Genomic DNA, 21,250 nt, shown 5'->3' on the forward strand with positions numbered 1-21,250 from the left:
CCCTCTGTCAATTCTGCGAAGAAATAGAAAATATTGAACATTATTTTTTTTGTCATGTCGCAGATATTCAGTTAATTAGAAAAAGACTTCTCATTACTCGGCTTTCAAAGATAGGCTTAAATTTAACGGCAGAAATTGTGCTAAGCTTCGGTGCCTCTGGTTTGGGATATTGCCACAGGGATGCTTTTAATTCGGTGTGTAAATTCATCCAAGCTACTAAACGTACACCGTTTTAATCGCGACTTCAACTATTCGTAAATAAAAATGCGTTAAAATCTAACAATTTTTTTCGAATTTTTTTTATCAGATAAATACGGAAGTCTGGTCTACTAGCGAAATCGCATAGTAATGTAATTGCAGTATTTATTTGATATATATTACCTAATATTTCCTTTTATTATTTTTAATGATTCAACATTGTTCAAATTACCTATTAAATTTTAAACTACGATTTCTTGGCCAATCCCCCAGAGTGGGTATGTGCCATAGTGTTGAAGGAAGAACAAACAAACAAACGAGCGCAAAGACGAGCGCTCGTCTTTGTGTATCCCTTCTTTGTCTCTGTGTGCTCGCGTGATTCAGTGAAGATGAAAATAATGTGCTCAAGGTCATGACATGCGCTGACGAAAGGACGCATCTTCTTGCCCCTTTGTGTCTTATAAAAGTTTCATTGTCTCTTTCGCTGTTACTAGGCGCGCATTGCATACCACAGGAGTGCGCGGGTACATGCTTGTAAGCGCTACACGTGACGGGGGGTAAAGGGTTTCATGACACACGCGACAGGCATGTCATCATCAGAGGTCATGTTACTGTATCATAACCTGTCAATCATGTAGCGCTTCTCCTTTGACTGCTTCATACCAGACACAGGTGGGATAGACACACATTTCGGGTTTCTTATTAAATATTTTTTTGTCCCCAAGCGTTAAAGTAAGAAGCGGCACGCAAGACAGATAATTATCTTTGTGGGACAAAAAGACTCCTCGATAGTGTAAATGTTTTCACATTGATGACCCGTTTGTAAGCCTCTTTGCGTGTTTAGTATCCGCGTCTCTACGCATGACTTAGTTCGAGTAGCTCGATTGGCAACGCTGATATCTGTCATGGCCGCCTCCATGGTCAACATGCAATCGTTTGTTTACAATTCATGCTAATCTTTCGTAACGCCGTGTTTACGCACATAAATCGGCTCTGCATTTGCTTCGTTGGACCGTGTACGTAAATACATGGACACGTTTTGACGCGCGAACGCTCTTTCGTTTACGAAAGTCTTGTATGCAACGCACGATGATAGGCAGTACCACATAAAACGCCCCCCGCCCTGTGTCGGGGTCTCGGCCCTGAAGGTTTAGCAGGTTCGGGCGCTTGAGCCTGCTCGTCAGTACTGCTGATTTCCAGCCGCTGATACAGGGGCGCTCAGTGCTTGAGAAGATGGCGTCCTTGTTTGATCAGTACGAAGAAGTGACCTCGCAGTCGGCCGGTTATCTAGGCTCTGCCAGCCGGACTGCGTTTCCTGAGCTGGTAAGTTTGTCGTAACATCGTTATTTCGCCACTATCTCTTCACTTACTCGTCACGAGTTTATACAGTGCCGGTCTACAAGGTAGTGTGCTTCTTTTTAACTAATAAACTAGTTCCCCTCGTTACAAACTGCCACGTTTAACGAATGGCGTCAGCGAGTGGTTTCAGTTCTAAAGCGACGAAGTGTCGTGTTGTCTAAACCGAGACGTCTTGTAGATGTTTTCAGTCAGACACGCTCTCATCCCTCACTCGTCACGAGTCTATGCAGTGCCGATGTATAAGGTAGCTTGCTTCTTTTTACTATGAAACTAGTTCCCCTCGTGACAACTTGTCATATTTATTAACGAACAGCGTCAGCTGGTTTCGGTTCTGAAGCGACGCAGTGTCGTCTTGTCTTACCGATATGTCTTGCAGATGTTTTCACTCAGATACGGAGCGACAAGCTCTGCTTGTCGACCCTTGCGGACGTTAACTGAACGCGTAGGAAGCAATCGTTACAAAACAACAACAAAAGGAATGTCTTTGCATGGACGAATTCGTGGTAGCAGTGGGACTACTACTGCTCCGCGGAGAGTTTATAGTGCACGGGATTTCCTTCAATTTCAGACGACGGGTTACATCAATGCCTCGCTCGAAATGGAAGCGCCGATCTTCAAGAAGACCAGGATAACATTCACGTAAGAGTGCCTTTTCTTGCCTGCGTAGCTGCTTCAAGCTTCTTTAAAAAGCCACGGGTGGTCTAGAGGTCCGTACCGTGAAATGATCTTAGAGAAAAGAGAGATGGCAGCTTTTGACGGTGTCTTAGTAGGTGGAACGCGTGGAGTTTTGACGATGTTCTCCTCTTGACCCTTTGAGGCACGCATTACGTTTGACTGGCTATAAGTGCGTGAAATTTGCATAACGTGATGCCAAGGTTCAGGAGACCAAACTTCAAGCAAGTGGAAGTGTTAGCCCAAATTATAGCATATTTTACAGTGATGAATTGTAACGTAAATATCTGTCAAATTATTGTACAGTCAGTCATGCTATAGTTCTTCGTAAACCGAATTCAACAAGCCACTCAAATTGCACAGGATAGTTATCTGCTGCCAGTGAGCATTCCTAAGTGGTAAACAAATATTTTGAAATTCCTGCCTAGACGCCCCATGTCAATCGTCTCGTTAAACACGGTACTGCGTTCACCGAAGCAATCATGAGTAGCATATATTTCAAGCAGAAGCGATATAAAGGAACTTTAGGCAAGGAGAATGCATAATTTACCATTACGTCAGCTTTTGCAGTCTCTTCCTTGCCAATAGTGAACAGAAATGTCAAAAGGAGGTCTCATCTTCTCCAAACAAGAATGTCGTGTCGCAAAGGGCTAAAGCGTCAGTTTAGGTTTATTATAGTGTTTGTGTCATTCTGGATCATTGACTGATCGAGGGCTCATTTCTTTGTTAGACACAACCTTATGAAAACAACCGATTCACGGGATAGTCGTGACGCCAACTGGCAAAAAATGAGTGTTCCACACTCGCCGTCATGGCTGGGAGCGGCGCTGGTTAACACTCCCAGGATTATACACAAAACATAAATACCCAATAAAGTGGATGGGAAAGCGACCGCCGCTGTGGCTCAATTGATAGAGTATCGGACACGATATCCGAAGGTTGTAGGTTCAGTCCCTACCTGCGGCAAGTTGATTTTTCACGATTAACTGCACAATTAACTTACCATTTGTATAGTTCATTAGGGCATTGTCCTTAACGATGAGTGGGCTCGGCCTTGTCGTTAATGTTGTTCTCTGCGCAGGCCCCCGCATCCAATCACGCACCTGGTCGTCAGCAACCAGATCCTGGTGCTTGCTATGGCCAACAAGTGCCTGCTTCGCATCCCCATCACAAATCCAAACTCTCCACACGGTATGTCACCATTTAGTCCACACTCGCCGTAACCGCTTAGCGGTCCACACTTGCTACGGCAACTTAAAGGGACCGACAACGAATTTTCATAATACCTCTTGTCTTCAGCACAACAGAAGGCTTACCGTTCAGAGTGTCTAATCACGTAATAGTAACGTGGAAAACGCCATGAAACATTTATAATAAAAATTCCTTCGATCTGCAGCGACTACAATGTCGTATACACACAACACATGCTGCAAACCGTGGGAGATGAGCACGAGAGCGCTTCGTGTTTGTGCGCGACGGTTTGCTGCGCATACGTTCATTCCGTGGGCATGTGCCGCGGCTCGACATGTTCCACTAGCTGCAGCGAATGCAGCGCCGCTTCTTAGCGTCAACTCCTTTTACCTCGTAAGCAACACAGAATAGAGCAAGGATGGATAATAATGTACGTAATGTAATGTGGAGCACTAATTATGGTACGCATGAAAGCACCTGACTACGTACAGCTATGTGAATAAAACCATAATCCAGCCTCAAGACACTGCATGACATACCGGTTTGCTTGTGACTTTTAAACACAATTTAAATATGTAAATCCTACCCGAATTACGAAAACGATGCTTGTATCTGTCACTATAATTCACTATCTTTTCATTACCATCAACATCTAATCACACGTTCCAACCATTTGTTGGTCCCTTTAACATGGCAAGATTAAGGAAATTTTATTGAGCCACTGTATCCAAAATACATTAAAAAAAATTCCGGAGGCGACCCTAAACCTTAACCCTTTGTATCCCATGGCCAATCCAGCTGTGCAAGTAAATATTTTTTTGCGTATATGCAATTAAAATACATACGAAAGTGGGAATAAACCAAAACATGGAAAGTTTTAGCTTTAGTTCTACAAGAAAACAAGTGTCCACATATGTGGACGCTGGGAACACCAGTTACACTCGGTCCATCATCCTTCTTCATCGTACATGGCAACTTTGCTTGCCGACGGCTCTGTTCGAACACAATAATCACTATCATCATCACTAATTACCATAATCAACGCCATCATCAGTACAACGCGTTCATCATCATCACCATCATCATCATCATCATCATCATTATTATCATCATCATCATCATCATAAAGGGTCACGGGGCCGATGGCTAACGGCTCTGATTCAACGCCTTCATCATCACCATCATTACACCATTCAAGGCCCATCTGCTTGCCCACCGCTCTACTTCAACGTGTTCGTCATCATCTTTATCGTGGTTGATCATCATTACCAGGGCGTTCATGGTTACGTTCAAACTGAATGCTTTCATCATCAGCAGTAGCATTTTTCATAAGGCATTTGCTTGTTGATGGCTCTACTTCAATGTGCTAATTACCGGTGCCCTCCAAATCGGATCATTCGCTTCTGCTAGTCAGGTCGAAAATTATGGCATGTATGTCTTCATCGCTTATTCCACGTCCAGAATAGAGCAAATAAATTCTAAATAACTTCTACAAGGAATGTTTAGCTATATCACTGATAATGTTTTGGGTAGAGCCACACGGCAACGAAGCGGGTCTTACTACCATGCGGCGTCCTATTAGCTTTTTACACGAACTCGGTATGCCTGGTGTCCACAAACGTGGACGCCGCAGCGACAACTCAACTTGCAAAACTTTGGTCGCTCACAGTAAAACAAAAGTCACACAAAGACAAGATAAACCCTTCCTTTTCTCGAATAAATCTCAATAATATAAAAACTCTTACGAATTTAGAGTGAACCTATAAAAAATATGTAGGCATACACCTCTACAGGCGACTTGTGAAGCACGCCATTGTTCTGTGCGCACTTACCGCTGTTTGTGCACAGAAGTGGACACATATAGATGTTTTTATGAAATTCTGAAGTAATGCCAACATTTCAAATCGCTTTTTAAGGCAATGCGTTGGCTAGCCTGATCCCACTTCACTGATATGTTTTGTCCACATATGCGGACGCTGGGATACAAAGGGTTAATATAGGTGTTTCATAGTGGCACTCGTTTGTCGGCATTTTTGTGCCCTGGTGTGTTCCTTGAGTTAACTTTGCGTTTCGGATCTCAGAGGCCATGTAGAAAGAAGCACATGGTTGAGATCTGCTCCGCCAGGTGGCGTAACGATCCCAACATCTCACAACCTTTCAGTGAACCCAGTCAATAAATTTTCAATAATTATCCTGACAGTTATTTGGTTCCTATCTTAAGTAAAGTTATGCTCCAATATTGAATGTATCCAATAACTCTAAACTTGAACCAGAAGCATCGATTTCTATTTTTGAAAGGACCTTTTATGAATGTTCGAAAACCGGAAGTGAGTGCTCGACCGGACGTGCTTGGAAGAGAAACAAACAGTGTCACTGGGTGCTCGTGCCGCTAAAAAAGATTGAAATATGTGGTGTCACATTGCAAGGAGGGGCTGAGGTTACTGCACAATATTCACAAATGAAACATTGGTCTTCGTTTTCTCTTCAAATGGTGAGCCTATAATTGCGAAATTGACAGACAGAGTTCTCAAAAAGAATAAATTGCCTTTTCAAACAGATTTCATGTTTCACTTTACATCCCTTTAATGAATATATAAATCTTTTCTTTTCTACGCATTTGTATAGCAATTGATTGTAGGTCCCCCTTGCAGCCATGTCATATATGCTCATTGTAATCTATTAATCATCGATAGCTTGACACTCGTAGTCGTAGTGCTATTTGGCCCTTGTGTTAATAAACACCATCTCATCGTCGTCTGTCTAGTATTTGTCAATGTTGGTTCTTCGTCCCCCTTGTTGCAATTTCGCACTTCTGCTCCAATCTTCATGTCAAGTTTCCATCTCGCTCACTCTCTCTCTGTTAAGGCGAAATCCTTAATTGCCTAATCAAGCACGAAAAGCGCAGGTCAGCAAAGAAAGTAGCGCTTACTCAGACTCACTCAAGAAATATATTTTGTGCTTAGTTATCACTTGGACTCATACTCGCCAAAATTTTCCTCAGCCGGACTCACTGAGCCTCAGATTTATGAAAATTTTTCACGACCGGCACACTCGGACTCGTGGCCTGATCTGAGTCCGAGTGAGTTGACTCATAAGTTTGCTGACCTACGGCGAAAAGTTAGCGTCGGCGTCAGCACGAGTGATGAAAAAAAAAAAATGTCGTCATGTCATGACGTCACAGGTTGCCAATGTTTGTGACATTACATGATGACATCACCACATGACATCGCTGCTTGGTCAAAGGTGGGCCAATCCCAGAGACACTGCAAGAACACTTGAGGTGCTGAAAGCTTCGAATGCCTTTGATCCAGGAGGCAGTGCACAACCATGTTGGGTTCAGAAAGCTTTCATGGTGGGGGGGAATCAACACAACCGACTGAGAAGAACAAGAATTAGAAGAACAGAGCATTGGGCAAGTTGATAATTAATTGTGAAGTGCATTTGCGCAAAGAAACCAGGGACTCAAGAAGGAAAACACGAGACAAGCAAGACTGCACTTGGTGTTTTCTTTTTTTTTCACGTCCCAGGGTTTTTTTTGCGTAAGTGCCCTTCACAAAGAACAAGAAGAAGGTGGCTTTTGTCTTCGATTCGTCTTAGGCAAATGCTTAAGGGACCGTGTGACCTTATTCCGCAGAGGTCGACCTGATCCGGTCGCTCGGTGACAAGGGCAACGCGGCCAAGATCTACCAGCTCTTCCTGGACCCCCTGGGTCGACATCTGTTGGTCAGCGTGGTTCACTCGGACGGCGAGACCTTCTTCGACAACTGCTACCTCCACCAGAATGCGCCAAAGGCCCAATCACTCGCCAAGCTCAAGGTTCGTGCCGTCCTTTTGTTATCGTTGCCTTCAACTCTGAAAATGCATGCAAGTTGAGGAAACGATCGTAAAAGCATTGGAATCTGACTGTCATTACGCGGAGATCACATTCGCAGCATAAAAGTGGGCAGTGTACAGTGCTCGCGAATTAAAATGTAACAGGGGCCCGCTGCATGCTAGGTCACGCCCCGACAGACATGAACAAAGTTTTTCCATGCCATCATTTTCATTAGTGTAACAACTGCTATGAGCAACTGTTCGCGATAACCACTTCATCTCACTGCAAATCTGGCCTCTAAAGGTAACGTTGGCTCTGATGTAAGTGTTCGAGTCGAACTTAGGCCAATATGACATGAACTGTAGATGCTGGAAACAAAGATAACATGCGTTACTTAGCCGTAAATTTTTGCATTTCAATCCGTGAGTACTATACACCCTGTGGCAAAAATTTATGGGACTTGGGCTCCATTGAAAACATGAATCTCTGCTTCGTGAGTGCATGATCTTCTAATCTAGTGGGTGACTGTATACGTTGCAAGAATCACTACAAGCTCGAACATTTAATTGTAGGCTATGTTCCCAGACGAAGCGCGAATATAGCTTTCTTGAATCCTGTAAACTTTTGCTGCTGGGTGTGCAGAAGAGAATGACCTAGTCAAGCACCGTGTGCAAATTGACCGTTGTTTTCTGAACGCGTTGCCCACATGAGCACAAACGCAAATGCTGAAACACGCCTAAAGGTCATTCACGCCAGTAACTCGCAGAAGTCGCGCAACTGTGTCTATCGCAGAGCAACCCGTCGCAAATACACTCAAACCTCGATATAAAGAACGTGAATATAACGAATTATCGGTTATAACGAAGTAAATGAAAAATTGTCCTGTCATAGATACAGTGTTATGAATGCATGTTTATAATGCATTTTCGAATATAACGAACTTATTTTTGTGTAGATGTGACTTTGTTATAATGAGGTTAGAGTGTAGTTGCTTTGCTCAAAACTGCAACTTTTTTAGTTCGGTTGCTGCCCGCTCAATTTTTCAGTCGCACAAATGTGGTCGCAAAGTGTGTCAGCCAACCACATATGCAGGAACAGGAGGTTTGCTTATTTTTTAACAAAATAAGCCCGTTTGAACGAAAGTTATGGTGTGTTGAACATTCACGAGTATGTCTATGTCGAGCTGAGATTTTGCTCACGAACATACCATAACTTTTGTTCATATGGGTTTAGAACATCGATTCTTGTTTTGTTACTTGCAGTGCTCATTCCATATCACCGTGACATGCTGATTTACCTTGGGACTCTCTCATTTTAGGAAAAAGCTTGCTCCCGAGAAGGCACTTGATAAGTCATAATTTAAAAAAAAAATGTGTTGTATTCAGAAAATAATTGCACATTTGAAGTCAGCACAAAAATAATACATACACTCGGCAAGCCTCGTCAATGTTATTATATGTGCCTCTGCAAAGGACTGCAGTTTTTGTGTAAAATTAGACTGTACTTTATTGTACTCCTGCACGTTCATTGCAGTACGTATTCTTGAATTGTGTTGAGGTATTATCAATATACCAGTTATGTGATCGCCAATGAGGGGGCCTGCGGCTTCATCAAGCTGTCAAAATGACAGCCTTTCCTGCCCACCCCTTTGTGTAGTGACACTGTATTGATGCGACAATAAGCATCAATGTCGTCATTGTCGAAACTGTTAAGAATTAAAAAAAAAAGTTTTAATGCGCATTGTCCCTCCCCTAGGGCAGACCAGGCGAGAAGATACACAATACCACATAACCACTAAAGCTGAGTAACGACATATTATAATTTTTTTCTTTCTTAGGGACATGTTATCAGTGCTGTCGGCTGGAACTACGAAAACCCTCCTGAAAGCAATTCAACGAGCTTTATTCTTGTTGGCACAACCAAAGGTACGTTTTACTACTAGTTTTTTTTCTCACGTTTGTATATGGCTTATGAAGACGCTAACGAAAGAAAAGCTGTTGTCCGCTTGACTGTTGTACAAAGCTCTGTTATTGTCTGTTAGTTCTCATTAATATTGTGCCTAACAAAAAAAAACGAGCCCTTAAAAGTCTTCTTCTTTCTTCCATTCAAAGCTCTACAAAGGAATTCGATAAATATTCCCTAGAACAAAAGCTTTAAGTTAAGGAACCACCCACCTTGGTGGTTATAGTGCTCAACTGCTGACCCGAAGGTCGCGGGATCGAACCCCGGCCACGGTGCCTGCATTTCAACGCAGGCAAAATGCTGGAGGCCCTGTGTTTTTGGCTTTATGTACACGTTGAAGAACCTTAGGTGGTCAGAATTTCCGGAGCCCTCCACTACGTCATGCCTCCTGATTATATCGTGGTCATCGCGAAATTTCAGCACACACAAATGACAAGGACGCAGTAAGAGACAAAGGAAAATAAGTTGTGAATTATCAAAAATACAAAAACAGAAAAAACTGCCAGAAATCTCATTTTGCACATGCTCAGTGAGTTCTGTAATTGCCAAAAATAAACTGTTGAGAGATAAGCCCTACGTTGGGTTGTTGTCTTTTGTGTGCGCTGCAATTTCACAATGAATATATGAACCAACTCGCCCAACTATCAGTTTTGCTGCAATTCATATTGTGGTTCTGGCATGTAAGACCCGAGATATTATTATTATTATTATTATTATTATTATTATTATTATTATTATTATTATTATTATTATTATTATTATTATTATTATTGTTGTTGTTGTTGTTGTTCTCGTTGTTACTGCTGTTGTTGTTGTTATTCAATCCTGGCGCGAATCCCTACAGGCATAATTTTCGAGACTGAGCTGGCTGCCACGGACGACCGCTTCTTCTTGCAGGGCTCGCCAGAGCGATACTGCAAGCTGGTAAGTTTGCATCTCGCATCTAAGCACAGTTGAAGCTTGCTACTATGAAGCTGTGTCTGATACGAATGTGCCTTATCTGATAGATATCGGATGTTCATTACAAGCGTATACTCGTTACATACCAATATCAGTCACAAATAATGTACTCTCGCGATGAAAAAAAATGCTAACAGTGCGGCATCTACGTGCTCTACTGATTCTCATTTCTTTTCAAGTGGTTGTAGCCCTGATGTTAATAAAAAGCCACTAGAGTCATCCATGATACTACAAATGAAGGACCACTGTAGCATCTTGTTTTTTGCCGCCAAGGTCAGAGTATGATGAAAACAGCACGCCGTGCTGTTTGCGTTTCTTTCCATCACCCCTGTACATTTGCTGCATCAGTCTTTGGTGATTCATTAAACTTGTACACTTCTTTCGAATCTGTTCATTGTTCTAGTGTATGTTTCAGTTCGAGTATAGTTTAGTGTCATAAATTGTATGTGCTGCTTTACATAAATATATTATGAGGTCTTGGTAGGACAGACGTTTATTTGTCCCGAAGACCCGGCAGCGAACAGGCACGATCAACCCACACTGATGGTGATGATACACGACGAAGATGATGATGCATAACCAAATGCATCATGATGGTGATAACGTACACATGAAGAAGATGTGCATAATAAATGCCCACACTAATTCCCCCCACGTGAAAGCGGCCAGCCTGGCCGCTGCAGGTCAAGGAGAGGAGGAACGTCGTATGAAGGGCTTGATGCGGGAGACATGGACAATCTCGGTAGTACGGTAACGGCGGTCTGCTGGGGTTACAAGTGGCGTCACGCGATAATTCACAGGTGAAGTCTGTTCCAGAACTGTGTACGGCCCGATAAACCGTGGCTGAAACTTCTCACACAAACCAGGTGTGCGAAGAGGCGTCAAGAGCAGGACCTCGTCACCGGGTCGGAAAGAGACAGCACGATGCGCTTCATCATAAACAATTTTCCTGTCTTGCTGTCTGGCTTCGGTATTCAGGCGAGCACGCTGGCGGCACTGGGCGAGTCGTGAAACGTATTCCTCGGCAGAGGATGGCGACGGATTTACGTTGGAGGTAAAGAAAGAAACGTCCAGAAGGGAAGTAGGGGAACGTCCGTAAACCAGGTAAAACGGTGAATAGCCGGTTGTTCGCTGAATGGCTGTGTTATAGGCGAAAGTGACGAATGGTAAAATCGCGTCCCAGTTTTTGTGGTCTGGTTGAATATAGGCGGAGATCATATCGGCAAGGGTGCGATGAAATCGCTCGGTCAGGCCGTTAGTCTGAGGATGGTAGCTGGAAGCGGTCTTGTGAGTGGTGCCGGAGGATCGGACAAGTTCGTTCAATAGTTGAGAGAGGAATGCCTTTCCACGGTCACTGATCAGAACACGTGGAGCGCCATGGCGCAGTATAATGGCTTGGAGAACGAAATCGGCAACTTCAGAAGCAGAACCAGTAGCCACAGAAGATGTCTCAGCATAGCGGGTCAAATGGTCCACAGCTGTCACGATCCATCGTTTGCCGGCGGCAGTGACTGGAAGGGGGCCGAAAAGATCGACACCTACAACTTCAAATGGTGTCGCGGGACACGGAAGAGGCTGCAGTTTACCGGCAGGACCAGATGTTGGGAGTTTTCGACTTTGACAGATAGTGCAAGACCCGACGTACCTGGCTACGCTAGTAGTAATGCCAGGCCAATAAAAACGACTTCTAAGGCGGTCGTAGGTTTTATGAAAACCGAGATGACCTGCAGTCGGATCATCGTGGAAGGCTGTGAGGACGTGAGAGCGGAGAGAGCGAGGTAGAACGGCCACCCAGCGCTGACCGTCAGGATGGTAAATTCGGCGGTACAGCACGGAGTTGCCGAGCTTAAATTGCGAGAGTTGGCGACGTAGCCGCGCGTTAAGTGGACAGGAAGTTCCAGAGAGATGGCCCATGATCCGTCGACAGTACGGGTCAGCTAGCTGGCGAGAGGCAAAATCTTGGTCGTTGTCCGGAGGCAGGTGGTCTATAGAGGCCAGGGAGGGGACCGATGTAAAAGTGGGCGAAGCGGTTGCGGAAGCGCCGAGCGGGGCCGTAGGTAGCGGGCAGCGAGAAAGAGCGTCGGCGTCTTGATGTTTTTTGCCACACTTGTAGATGATATCGAACTCATACTCCTGAAGACGCAGAATCCAGCGACCGAGGCGTCCCGATAAGTTCTTGAGTGTGGAAAGCCAGCATAATGCGTGGTGGTCAGTAACAATAGTAAAATGACGGCCGTGCAGATAGGGACGAAACTTCTGCACCGACCAGATGACGGCCAGACATTCCTGCTCGGTGATCGTGTAGTTCCTCTCGGCTGCAGAGAGTACGCGGCTGGCGTATGCAACGACTCGCTCTCGCGAAGAGTTGTCGCGCTGCAGAAGAACGGCGCCTAAACCGCGGCCGCTAGCATCTGTGTGCAGGAGAGTCGGAGCGGCTTCGTCAAAATGGGAAAGAACAGGATCGGTCGTGAGGGCATCCTTCAACATGTCAAAAGCCGATTCACATTCCTGAGACCACTCAAAGGGCGTACCGGGGACAAGTAGCTTGTGTAGTGGTGCAGCTACGGAGGCAAAGTTTCGTATAAATCGACGAAAGTAAGACGCGAGGCCAAGGAAACTTCGCAAGTCTTTAGGCTTCTCAGGGCGAGGAAAGCGAAGCACCGCAGCGGTTTTGTCGGGGTCAGGGCGTATTCCGTCCTTGCTCACGACATGACCGAGGACTTTAATGGACTTGCTGGCGAAATGGCATTTCTTGGTGTTAATTTGAAGACCAGCGCCCGCAAGGCACGTCAGAACTTCATCCAAGCGTTGCAGGTGTTGAGAAAACGTTGATGAAAAGACAACAATGTCATCTAGGTAGCACAGGCAAGTCTTCCATTTCAGGCCACGCAGCACGGTGTCAATCATACGCTCAAAAGTCGCGGGTGCGTTGCATAGCCCGAAAGGCATCACGTTGAATTCATATAGGCCGTCCGGAGTGGAAAACGCTGTTTTTTCTTTGTCATCTTCGTGCATGGGGATTTGCCAGTAGCCGGAACGCAAGTCGAGGCTCGAAAAGTATTCCGCACCTTGTAAGGAATCAAGAGCGTCGTCAATCCGTGGCATAGGGTATACGTCCTTCCTAGTGATCTTATTGAGCGCCCGGTAATCTACGCAAAAGCGTACGGAACCATCCTTTTTCCGCACCAGAACAACGGGAGACGACCAAGGGCTGGCTGAGGGGCGGATTATGTCCCGTTGCAGCATGTCGGCTACGTTTTCTTCGATGATTTTTCGCTCGGCTAGAGACACGCGGTACGGGCGGCGGTGCACAATCGACGTTCCGTCGGTCTGAATGCGATGTGCTGCAGCGGTAGTTTGGCCCAAGGTGGACGAATAGGCATCGAAAGAGGTTGCGTGCTTGTTCAACAAAGCAACCAGCTGCTGCTTCTGCGAATCTGTCAAGTCACTGCTGATGACTGCTGTAAGGGCGGAGGAAGAAGTACGATCAGCAGTAGAGTGGCCTTTGGAGCAGACAGGCGTAAGAGGCACGACGCATACAGGCTGCGGATCGGCAACGCAGGCTACCGTGGTGCCCCGCGGAAGTAAAATCTTTTCCGATGTTGCGTTCGTGGCGGCGACGAGAGCTGAACCATTGTGGAAGCGAACGACACCCGATGCAAGAGCTATGCCTTTACTAAGGCAGCGGGGTGACGGGGTGACCAATACGTCACCAGAGTCGACGTCGTTGGACACGACCGTTACGATTCGCTGTTCACGTGGTGGCAGCTCGGTATCTGTAGCAGCGATGAGGCGAAGTGGCTTGTAGATGTCGTCGCCGAGCGAGTAGTCTGTGCCGGTAAGGTGGACGACACGTTGGCCACAACAAATAGCCGTGGAAGCAGACGACAAAAAATCCCATCCTAAAATGAGTTGGTGAGAGCACGGGTACAGCACAGCGAATTCTATGTGGTGAAGAATGTCATCGATTAGCACGCGGGCAGTACACAGAGCGGAAGGGCGAATTGTGTTCCCCTGGGCTGCAACCAGTGTAGGTCCATCGTAAGGCGTCATCACTTTCCTGAGACGGGCACACAAATCAGCACGAAGAACGGAAAACGTAGCACCAGTGTCCACCAAGGCATCGACGTGCACTCCTTCAACTATTACAGAAATCATATTGCAAGGGCGTGCTGGAGGAATTTGAGTCCTGTGTGTGAATGCAGTTTTTCCTCCAAAAACTGCATCGCTTAGTTTTCCGGACGGTGGTCAGAGGTGAGGGAGGCAGGCCGAAGCGGAGACGAGGAGCGACGGAAGGGCGAAGGTGAACGGCGTCTGGTTGGCCGATAACTATTGCGCACTTCACTCGATGCGGACGGAGATGGTGACCGACGCGGAGGTGACGAATAACGGCGCCCTTGGTAAAAGGCTCCTCCGGGGAAGTCACGCTCGCACATGTCGTATCCTCGACGCTCATCTTGCTGGCGCTTGCGGCAAAAGCGTGAGATGTGGCCGCGATAGCCGCAATAGTAGCACGTAGGGCGAGATGATCGCCAAGGCGGGTAGTAGGCAGGGTTTGGGGCACTGGGTGATAGCGCAGTCAGATGGGCAGAGGAGGGCTCAGCCGGCGGTGACAGGAAGCTCGCAGGGGGCGCGGCAGCAACTGACGCGTATGTTGATGGCTGCAACGTTGAGGTTGCGTTCCCTAGAGGTGTGGCAGCAACTTGCGCGAATGTTGGTAGGAGGCGAGAAGCAGCGGGTTGAATGTGCGCCGAGTGAGTCAAGGACGCTAGCTCCTCCCTGATGACATCACGCAAGGCCGTGCCGGAAGGCTGACTGGGACACAGCGTAGGCACTGAGAATCCCATGGATCGCAATTCGTCACGTATCAGTGCCCTTATCATGCCTCGTAGGTCTGCGTCCGTTGTAGAACGTGTTTCGTCACTGTCCGGTGGGAGGCGAACAGACTCGAGTTCGTCGAGGCGCTGACACGTTGTGACAACTTCAGCAACGGTAGCCGGATTCTTGATGGCAAGAGCATTGAATGCGACAGTTGTAATGCCCTTGAGAATGTGGCGTACCCTGTCCGACTCTGACATTGATGGATTGACACGTCGGCAGAGCGCAAGAACATCCTCGATGTAGGACGTGTACGACTCGCCGAGATGTTGTTTCCGAGCCTCGAGGGTTTTCTTGGCGAGAGCCGACCGAACGGCCGGTGTGCCAAAGACTTGGCGCAGCTGTTCTTTGAAGGTAGCCCAGTCGGGGATGTCAATCAGGTGGTTGAAGAACCACGTCTTCGCCACACCAGTAAGGTAGAAGGAGACGTGAGTTAGGTTGTACGTGTCGTCCCACCGATTAGCAGAACTGACACGCTCGAAATCGTCCAGCCAGTCCTCCACGTCTTCTCCGCGCAGACCAGCGAAGAGATGAGGTTCTCGCTGGGGGCTGTTTACGACGTGTGAAGCCGTGGCTTGCGGTGCCAGAGCGGGGACGGTAGCAGCAGCGACTTGCTCGTGCTGTGACATATTGCTGCACAGCTGGCGCAAACGGCGACCTGAGCGAAGCTCCAGGAGGTAGAGCGGACGAGTAGAGAACGGGGGATCCAGAAGCAACCTCCACCACGTATGAGGTCTTGGTAGGACAGACGTTTATTTGTCCCGAAGACCCGGCAGCGAACAGGCACGATCAACCCACACTGATGGTGATGATACACGACGAAGATGATGATGCATAACCAAATGCATCATGATGGTGATAACGTACACATGAAGAAGATGTGCATAATAAATGCCCACAATATAATCATCTGTGCTCATAAATTGAAGTTCAGTGTTATCTGATAATCAGACCCAGGGTGCCATTGGCTGTCTTTCAGTCAGAATGATTGAGCAGTCTGATCTAATCTGCCGGTTGAAAATCATCTTATCCTCCCATTTCTGTTTAGTGTCGGCTGTAGCGCTGCTACCAACCTCTAAACATAAATCGATACAAACTTATGCAGTTGGCTGGTCTTCCACTTACATCCAATCAGACAAACAGGAAGGTGGGGTTTTTTGCTTATTGCTCAACCTTGACATGTTTTTATTTAGGTGTTCCAGCTGAGTCAAGACTTGAGCATAGGGCCAATAATGGGGCTCGAGGTGCGGCGCTTTGTCCCGCGCAGTATGGACCAGCGGTGCTTCATCATCGCCACGACTCCGAGGTGCGGAACTTGTCTCGCCATATTGCTGCCACTGTTATAGTAAACCTCTCTTTGCAAAATAGTTAGATGAAATTAAAGAAGGCAGGAGGGGCCCCACTCAGATGACCGAAGCGCAGCGGCCGATTGCCTTTGCGACTAAAGAAACGCAGTCGAACACACATACAGTCAAACCCAACTGTATCGAACTCAGGTATATTGAATTATCCTTATGTTAAAGCGACAGGGCTGCAAACACGGACACAAGAGAGAATTCAAGACGCCACAAATGTCAACTAACGACTGAAAAAGGCGCACAGTGGTGGAAAAGAAAGCAGACACGAATAACTTAACTGCGCATGCCCAGGCAAGAGGCGATACCTATCATTCTGGCACGCATAATAGTCTACATGAGAGATAACTGTTCAGGCACTTGATTTCTTCTTTACGCATGTTAATCGACGGTAGGCTCATGCATGGGCTACCACTATCATCGATATGCCAGGCCTCAACCGTCAGACACATTTCGTCGGTCCTGTGGCTGTACAAAACTGCACATTCATTTATTTTGGTGTGCACTTACACTCTCGACAATGTAAACATAGATTAGATTCTGAGCTTCTGGTTAGCGATCTCTTACATTCGGTTAATCTCTGGTTAACACAGTGACCGATCTGTCCTATGTAGAAGCGGCCGCAGCTAAACAGAATTTTATGCATCACGCCCGCATGGCAATCATTAAATTTGTCGGCATGTTTTATGAAACAAATCCCTTATATTGAACTGTTTTCAAACATATCAATGGTTTAACACCAATGCATAGGAAAAATCTACAGCTACATCAAACAAAAATAGCCAGAACACTTGGTGACGATAATCGACACAGTCAAAAATAGAGAAAAGAAGTCTGACGTCGCCGCTTCGTAGAGCACCTGCTTGCTCTCCAAAGTTCACACCGAATGCAGTAGACTCTCGTTAAGTGGAACCTGAAGGGACCGGGAAAATGCGTTCCACTTAACAGGAGTTCCATTTACTCAGAAATGAACAAGGGTGCAGGGTGCATTCAAGCAGCAATTCCGTTTAAAAGATTTTCGTGTACTGTAAGTCTATCGTATACGGTAACTTCTTAGCGTTGAGAGCTGGGCTAGTTGGTGAGGTATCATTTTAACGTATGGTGTAGTAGCGCAAATTCGACGGGGACAAAGAGGTCGTGTCGTGGCGAGTGTCGTGTTTTTTGCTTCTTGTCCTCTTTGTCCCCGTCGAATTTGCGCTACTGCACCATACGTTAAAATGGTAACTTCTTTCAAAGCTTTATATCGAATTATACAATATATCGAACTAATTCCCATTGTTTAGTAAGTTCGATATCTGCGGGTTGGACTGTATAACAAATGATTGTGTATATTGAACAGTTGTAAAATCCCCTTGAATCTACTTTTAATATATAAAATAGTTTTTCATACATCGAATTACCTATATATAGAATTCTTTAGCAATCCTGTTCAGATTCTACATATCCGGGACAGACTGTAGTTCTCACGTATTCATCGATTCGATGGCGAGGTCACCGACCGTCCGGCTTGCGACGTCAGCTTGACCACACAGTCAAACCATACTGACTGAGCTATAGTGTATCCAGAGTAAGACATGCTTCTGGGCAAGTTGGTTCACACTTGGCACTTGAGTGCCTGTTTCTTGTTTGCGTCCCTGTTTCTTCAGTGCTTCTTTCTTCCATATCACATATGCAGAGACTAGCAGTTGGAACAGTCATGCTATCAAAGAAAGCAGTCTCTAGCGACTTTACTTCTTAGAGGGGGCTTTCGAGACTGGCCTGCCCGATCAAAGATTGGTCGCTTGAAATTCTTCGATCAGCTGCTATGTAATGGAAATTTTAAGCTAGATCCTACTTTGTATTTCTGCCCCCTCCCCGCCCCTCCTTTCCTTGGGTGGCTATAGGCACATACTAATCCTTATTAAACTGCTTTACCCTACATCACACGAGCTAACCTATTCAAGCTCTCGTTTTCAACCAGAACAAATAATGAGTGGAATGGGCTTGGTCCAGAAGTCTTCATAGATTGCCAATTGACCAGTCTTTTTGGTGTTTTTTGTCGGCAACGACTGGAAACGATTTTTACATGAGTATTGTATAATATCCTCGGGTTATATATTCTGTTGTACTGTGTATGTTATTCTGTATATTTTTGTATTGTTTTCCCCACTCTTGTAACAGCTTGACAGGGCTTGCACTATTTTAAATAAATAAATAAATAAATAAATAAATAAATCCACAGTTAACAGTTCACAGCAAGTTGTCTGTGCTCTTGCAGATTCGTAAGGGCTCTGGTCATGCGGCATCATCTCGTATTGTTTTGTCTAACATTAGAAGTAAGGTTAGCCATTTTGGGCTGTTTTTTTGTTTGCTGTGGTTGTTATTGTTTCTTCCGCATATTTTTCTATATTGTATTCCGTTATTATCTTACTAATAAAGATTGATCGATTCATTGATTGATTGAAATCGTGCAGACGGATCTACCAGTTCGTTGGCACCAGCGCTCCCTCCGGCGAACAACCGGTGCTCCTGAGGGTGTTCAATGTCACCGACAACGTCCTCGGTAGTTTGCAGTTCCCACTTATTTCAGTCAAACGCGCTGTCTACTAGCGTCATGCACCCTCTCTGCAGGCTTTGCTTTGGTGCCGTCCTACTTGGAAAATGTTACGCTAAAGCAAAACAGCTTAATCAACACCTGCCTTTGACAGCGTCCAAAATCATAGATGTATGCAAATGATTGCCGCAGCGTAGTAAGCTTGCATTCTAAAATGAATGGGAGGGCAGCTCCCTCTTTCAGGGAAGTTGTACTTCCTTTTATTGGACACGAGTGCCGACATCACCTTTAGAGGCCAGATGTCTGGATAAGTGACTTGATTACAGAGTTGCTAGTTCCGCTTATAGTAAGCGGACTTGGGCTTCTTCTTTCGCCGAGTCACTTGTAGAATTTTCCAGTCACTTGTCACGTTTTTTGGGCTTATTTACATTTTTCCAGCAACTAGAGTTATTTTAGTGATCATCACGTTCACCAATAGCGCGTTTGTCGGTGACTTTGAGTAGTTGAGTGTTGAAGTCAAACGTACATTGGGGGAATCGGCAAGTAACGTTAATCACGGATGGCAAACGTGCATTCAACTGAATGGAGACTACCCAGGAGACAATGTTAAAGAGTAAATGTGTGTTTTCGTTCACAGTAGCGCATATTCTTGCCGTACAAAATAATTCAAGTAGTTTCTTTTTCAACTCCCGTTTGTATTTCAGTGACATTTTTTACCACGATTAAAAATATTTTCAGGAATGGGAAAATTCATTAAATTTCCGCTTCTTCTGGGCTTCTTCGCGAAAGTCACGCCGCCTTTTTTGGGGCTTCTTTTGTGATGATTATTTGCTTGTTACCTAAGTAGCATCTGGCAACTCTGCTTGATTATCTCGAGAAATTGTGCCTACTAGTTTTTATGCTTGACGTTTGAGTGTTGCGTTTGAATCCGCGAGCGCTGCGCACGGACGACAACACCGGTTGTTTCTCCTTGCGGTTCTTACTTTGTCTTGGCTAGTGCTGGCTTGTCTCGGCCCGGCTAATGAATGTGATGCACTTGCAGACCGATGCAAGGAAATCCCGAGCGATCTGAAGTACAGTTGCCTGCAGCTGTTCAGCTCATGCCCGGCAGAACCGGCCAAAAAGTTTGCCATGATGCTGGGTGAGTGGATCCAAATACACTCATACCTCAATATAACGAACATGGATATAATGAATTATCGGTTACAACGAAGTAAAGAAGAATAGTCTTGTAATAGATACAGTGTTACAAATGAATGTTTATAACGACTTTTCGGATATAATGACGTTATTTCCATGGCAGATGTGACTTTGTTATAATGAGGTTTGGGTGTAGTACCGACAACCATGCTTTTTCTTACCCTGTAGTATCAATGAGGACGAAGGTTAAGAACAAAAGTGTGTAAAGAGGATAAAGAAGCAGTGCCGTAGCTGTTGCATGGGTACCATGCCAGTTCTATATATTTCCACCTGATGTCTTTTGGTTTGTCGCGACAGACGCGTGCTCTTACCATTTGTGCCTTCCGTTCGTCTTTACACGCGTAAAACTAGGCGCCTAGTATGACCGTGTGTGAATGATGCCATCACATTCCATTTTGCTCCCTTGAATTGACGTGTTGATCAGGGGTGTCAGCCTGAACACAGCTGGGTATGAACAGTGCGCTGTGCCAAGCCGCGAGTGTTCTTTCTTGTGACCTGCCAAAGCAGCAGCTGCGCCTGTCGGCCCCGCCACGGTGGTCTAGTGGCTATGGTGCTCGACTGCTGACCCGAAGGTCGCGGGATCGAATCCCGGCCGTGGCGGCTGCATTTTCGATGGAGGCGAAAATGTTTGAGGCCCGTGTACTTAGATTTAGGTGCACGTTAAAGAACCCCAGGAGGTCGAAATTTCCGGAGCCCTCCACTACGGCGTCTCTCATAATCATGGAGTGGTTTTGGGACGTTAAACCCCAGATATTAGCTGCGCCTGTCAATGTTACTGCCACCATATTAGGGCACAAGTTTCGCCCAATGAAGTGGTTGCCTGAAGACCGTCTTCAAGTCTCTGCTCTACTAACGCTGTGTGACAGTATCCTGGCTTCTGCATCCTTTCTACAAGGTGACCGAGAAATACTGTAACGCAAAAAAAAAACAGCCATAACTCTTCAGCACATGAATGAAATCAGGCACGCTTTGTTTTTTTTCGAAAGGTCATTCCATTCTGTACAATAACTCCAATTTTAGTTCCAAAATGTTCACCTTGCGCTTTGATACAGGCTTGAAGACTCTTTCGGAAAATTTTCAAAATGGCCATGATGTATTTTGGAGGGAACGTGTCTCATGCCCTTCTAG

General features: G+C 45.7%; 2 protein-coding genes across 2 annotated transcripts in view; one reads left to right on the forward strand and one right to left on the reverse strand.

Moving 5' to 3' along the window:
- The window catches only part of LOC119399996 (SUMO-conjugating enzyme UBC9), a 562,334-nt gene that overhangs the window by 300,758 nt on the left and 240,326 nt on the right, over positions 1 to 21,250 (reverse strand). The gene's annotated exons all lie outside the window — the stretch shown is intronic.
- The window catches only part of LOC119400006 (vacuolar protein sorting-associated protein 18 homolog), a 65,687-nt gene continuing 45,543 nt past the window's right edge, over positions 1,107 to 21,250 (forward strand). Inside the window, exons 1-9 of the mRNA XM_037666911.2 lie at positions 1,107 to 1,521; positions 2,126 to 2,196; positions 3,311 to 3,420; positions 7,055 to 7,236; positions 9,072 to 9,159; positions 10,041 to 10,120; positions 16,228 to 16,340; positions 18,843 to 18,931; positions 19,965 to 20,063. Of these exons, the coding sequence (XP_037522839.1) occupies positions 1,432 to 1,521; positions 2,126 to 2,196; positions 3,311 to 3,420; positions 7,055 to 7,236; positions 9,072 to 9,159; positions 10,041 to 10,120; positions 16,228 to 16,340; positions 18,843 to 18,931; positions 19,965 to 20,063 (922 nt within the window). The 5' untranslated portion in view covers positions 1,107 to 1,431. The remainder of the gene's footprint in view (positions 1,522 to 2,125; positions 2,197 to 3,310; positions 3,421 to 7,054; positions 7,237 to 9,071; positions 9,160 to 10,040; positions 10,121 to 16,227; positions 16,341 to 18,842; positions 18,932 to 19,964; positions 20,064 to 21,250) is intronic.

The sequence above is a fragment of the Rhipicephalus sanguineus genome, chromosome 7 (genome assembly GCF_013339695.2).
Source record: "Rhipicephalus sanguineus isolate Rsan-2018 chromosome 7, BIME_Rsan_1.4, whole genome shotgun sequence".
Taxonomy (NCBI): Eukaryota; Metazoa; Arthropoda; class Arachnida; order Ixodida; family Ixodidae; genus Rhipicephalus; species Rhipicephalus sanguineus.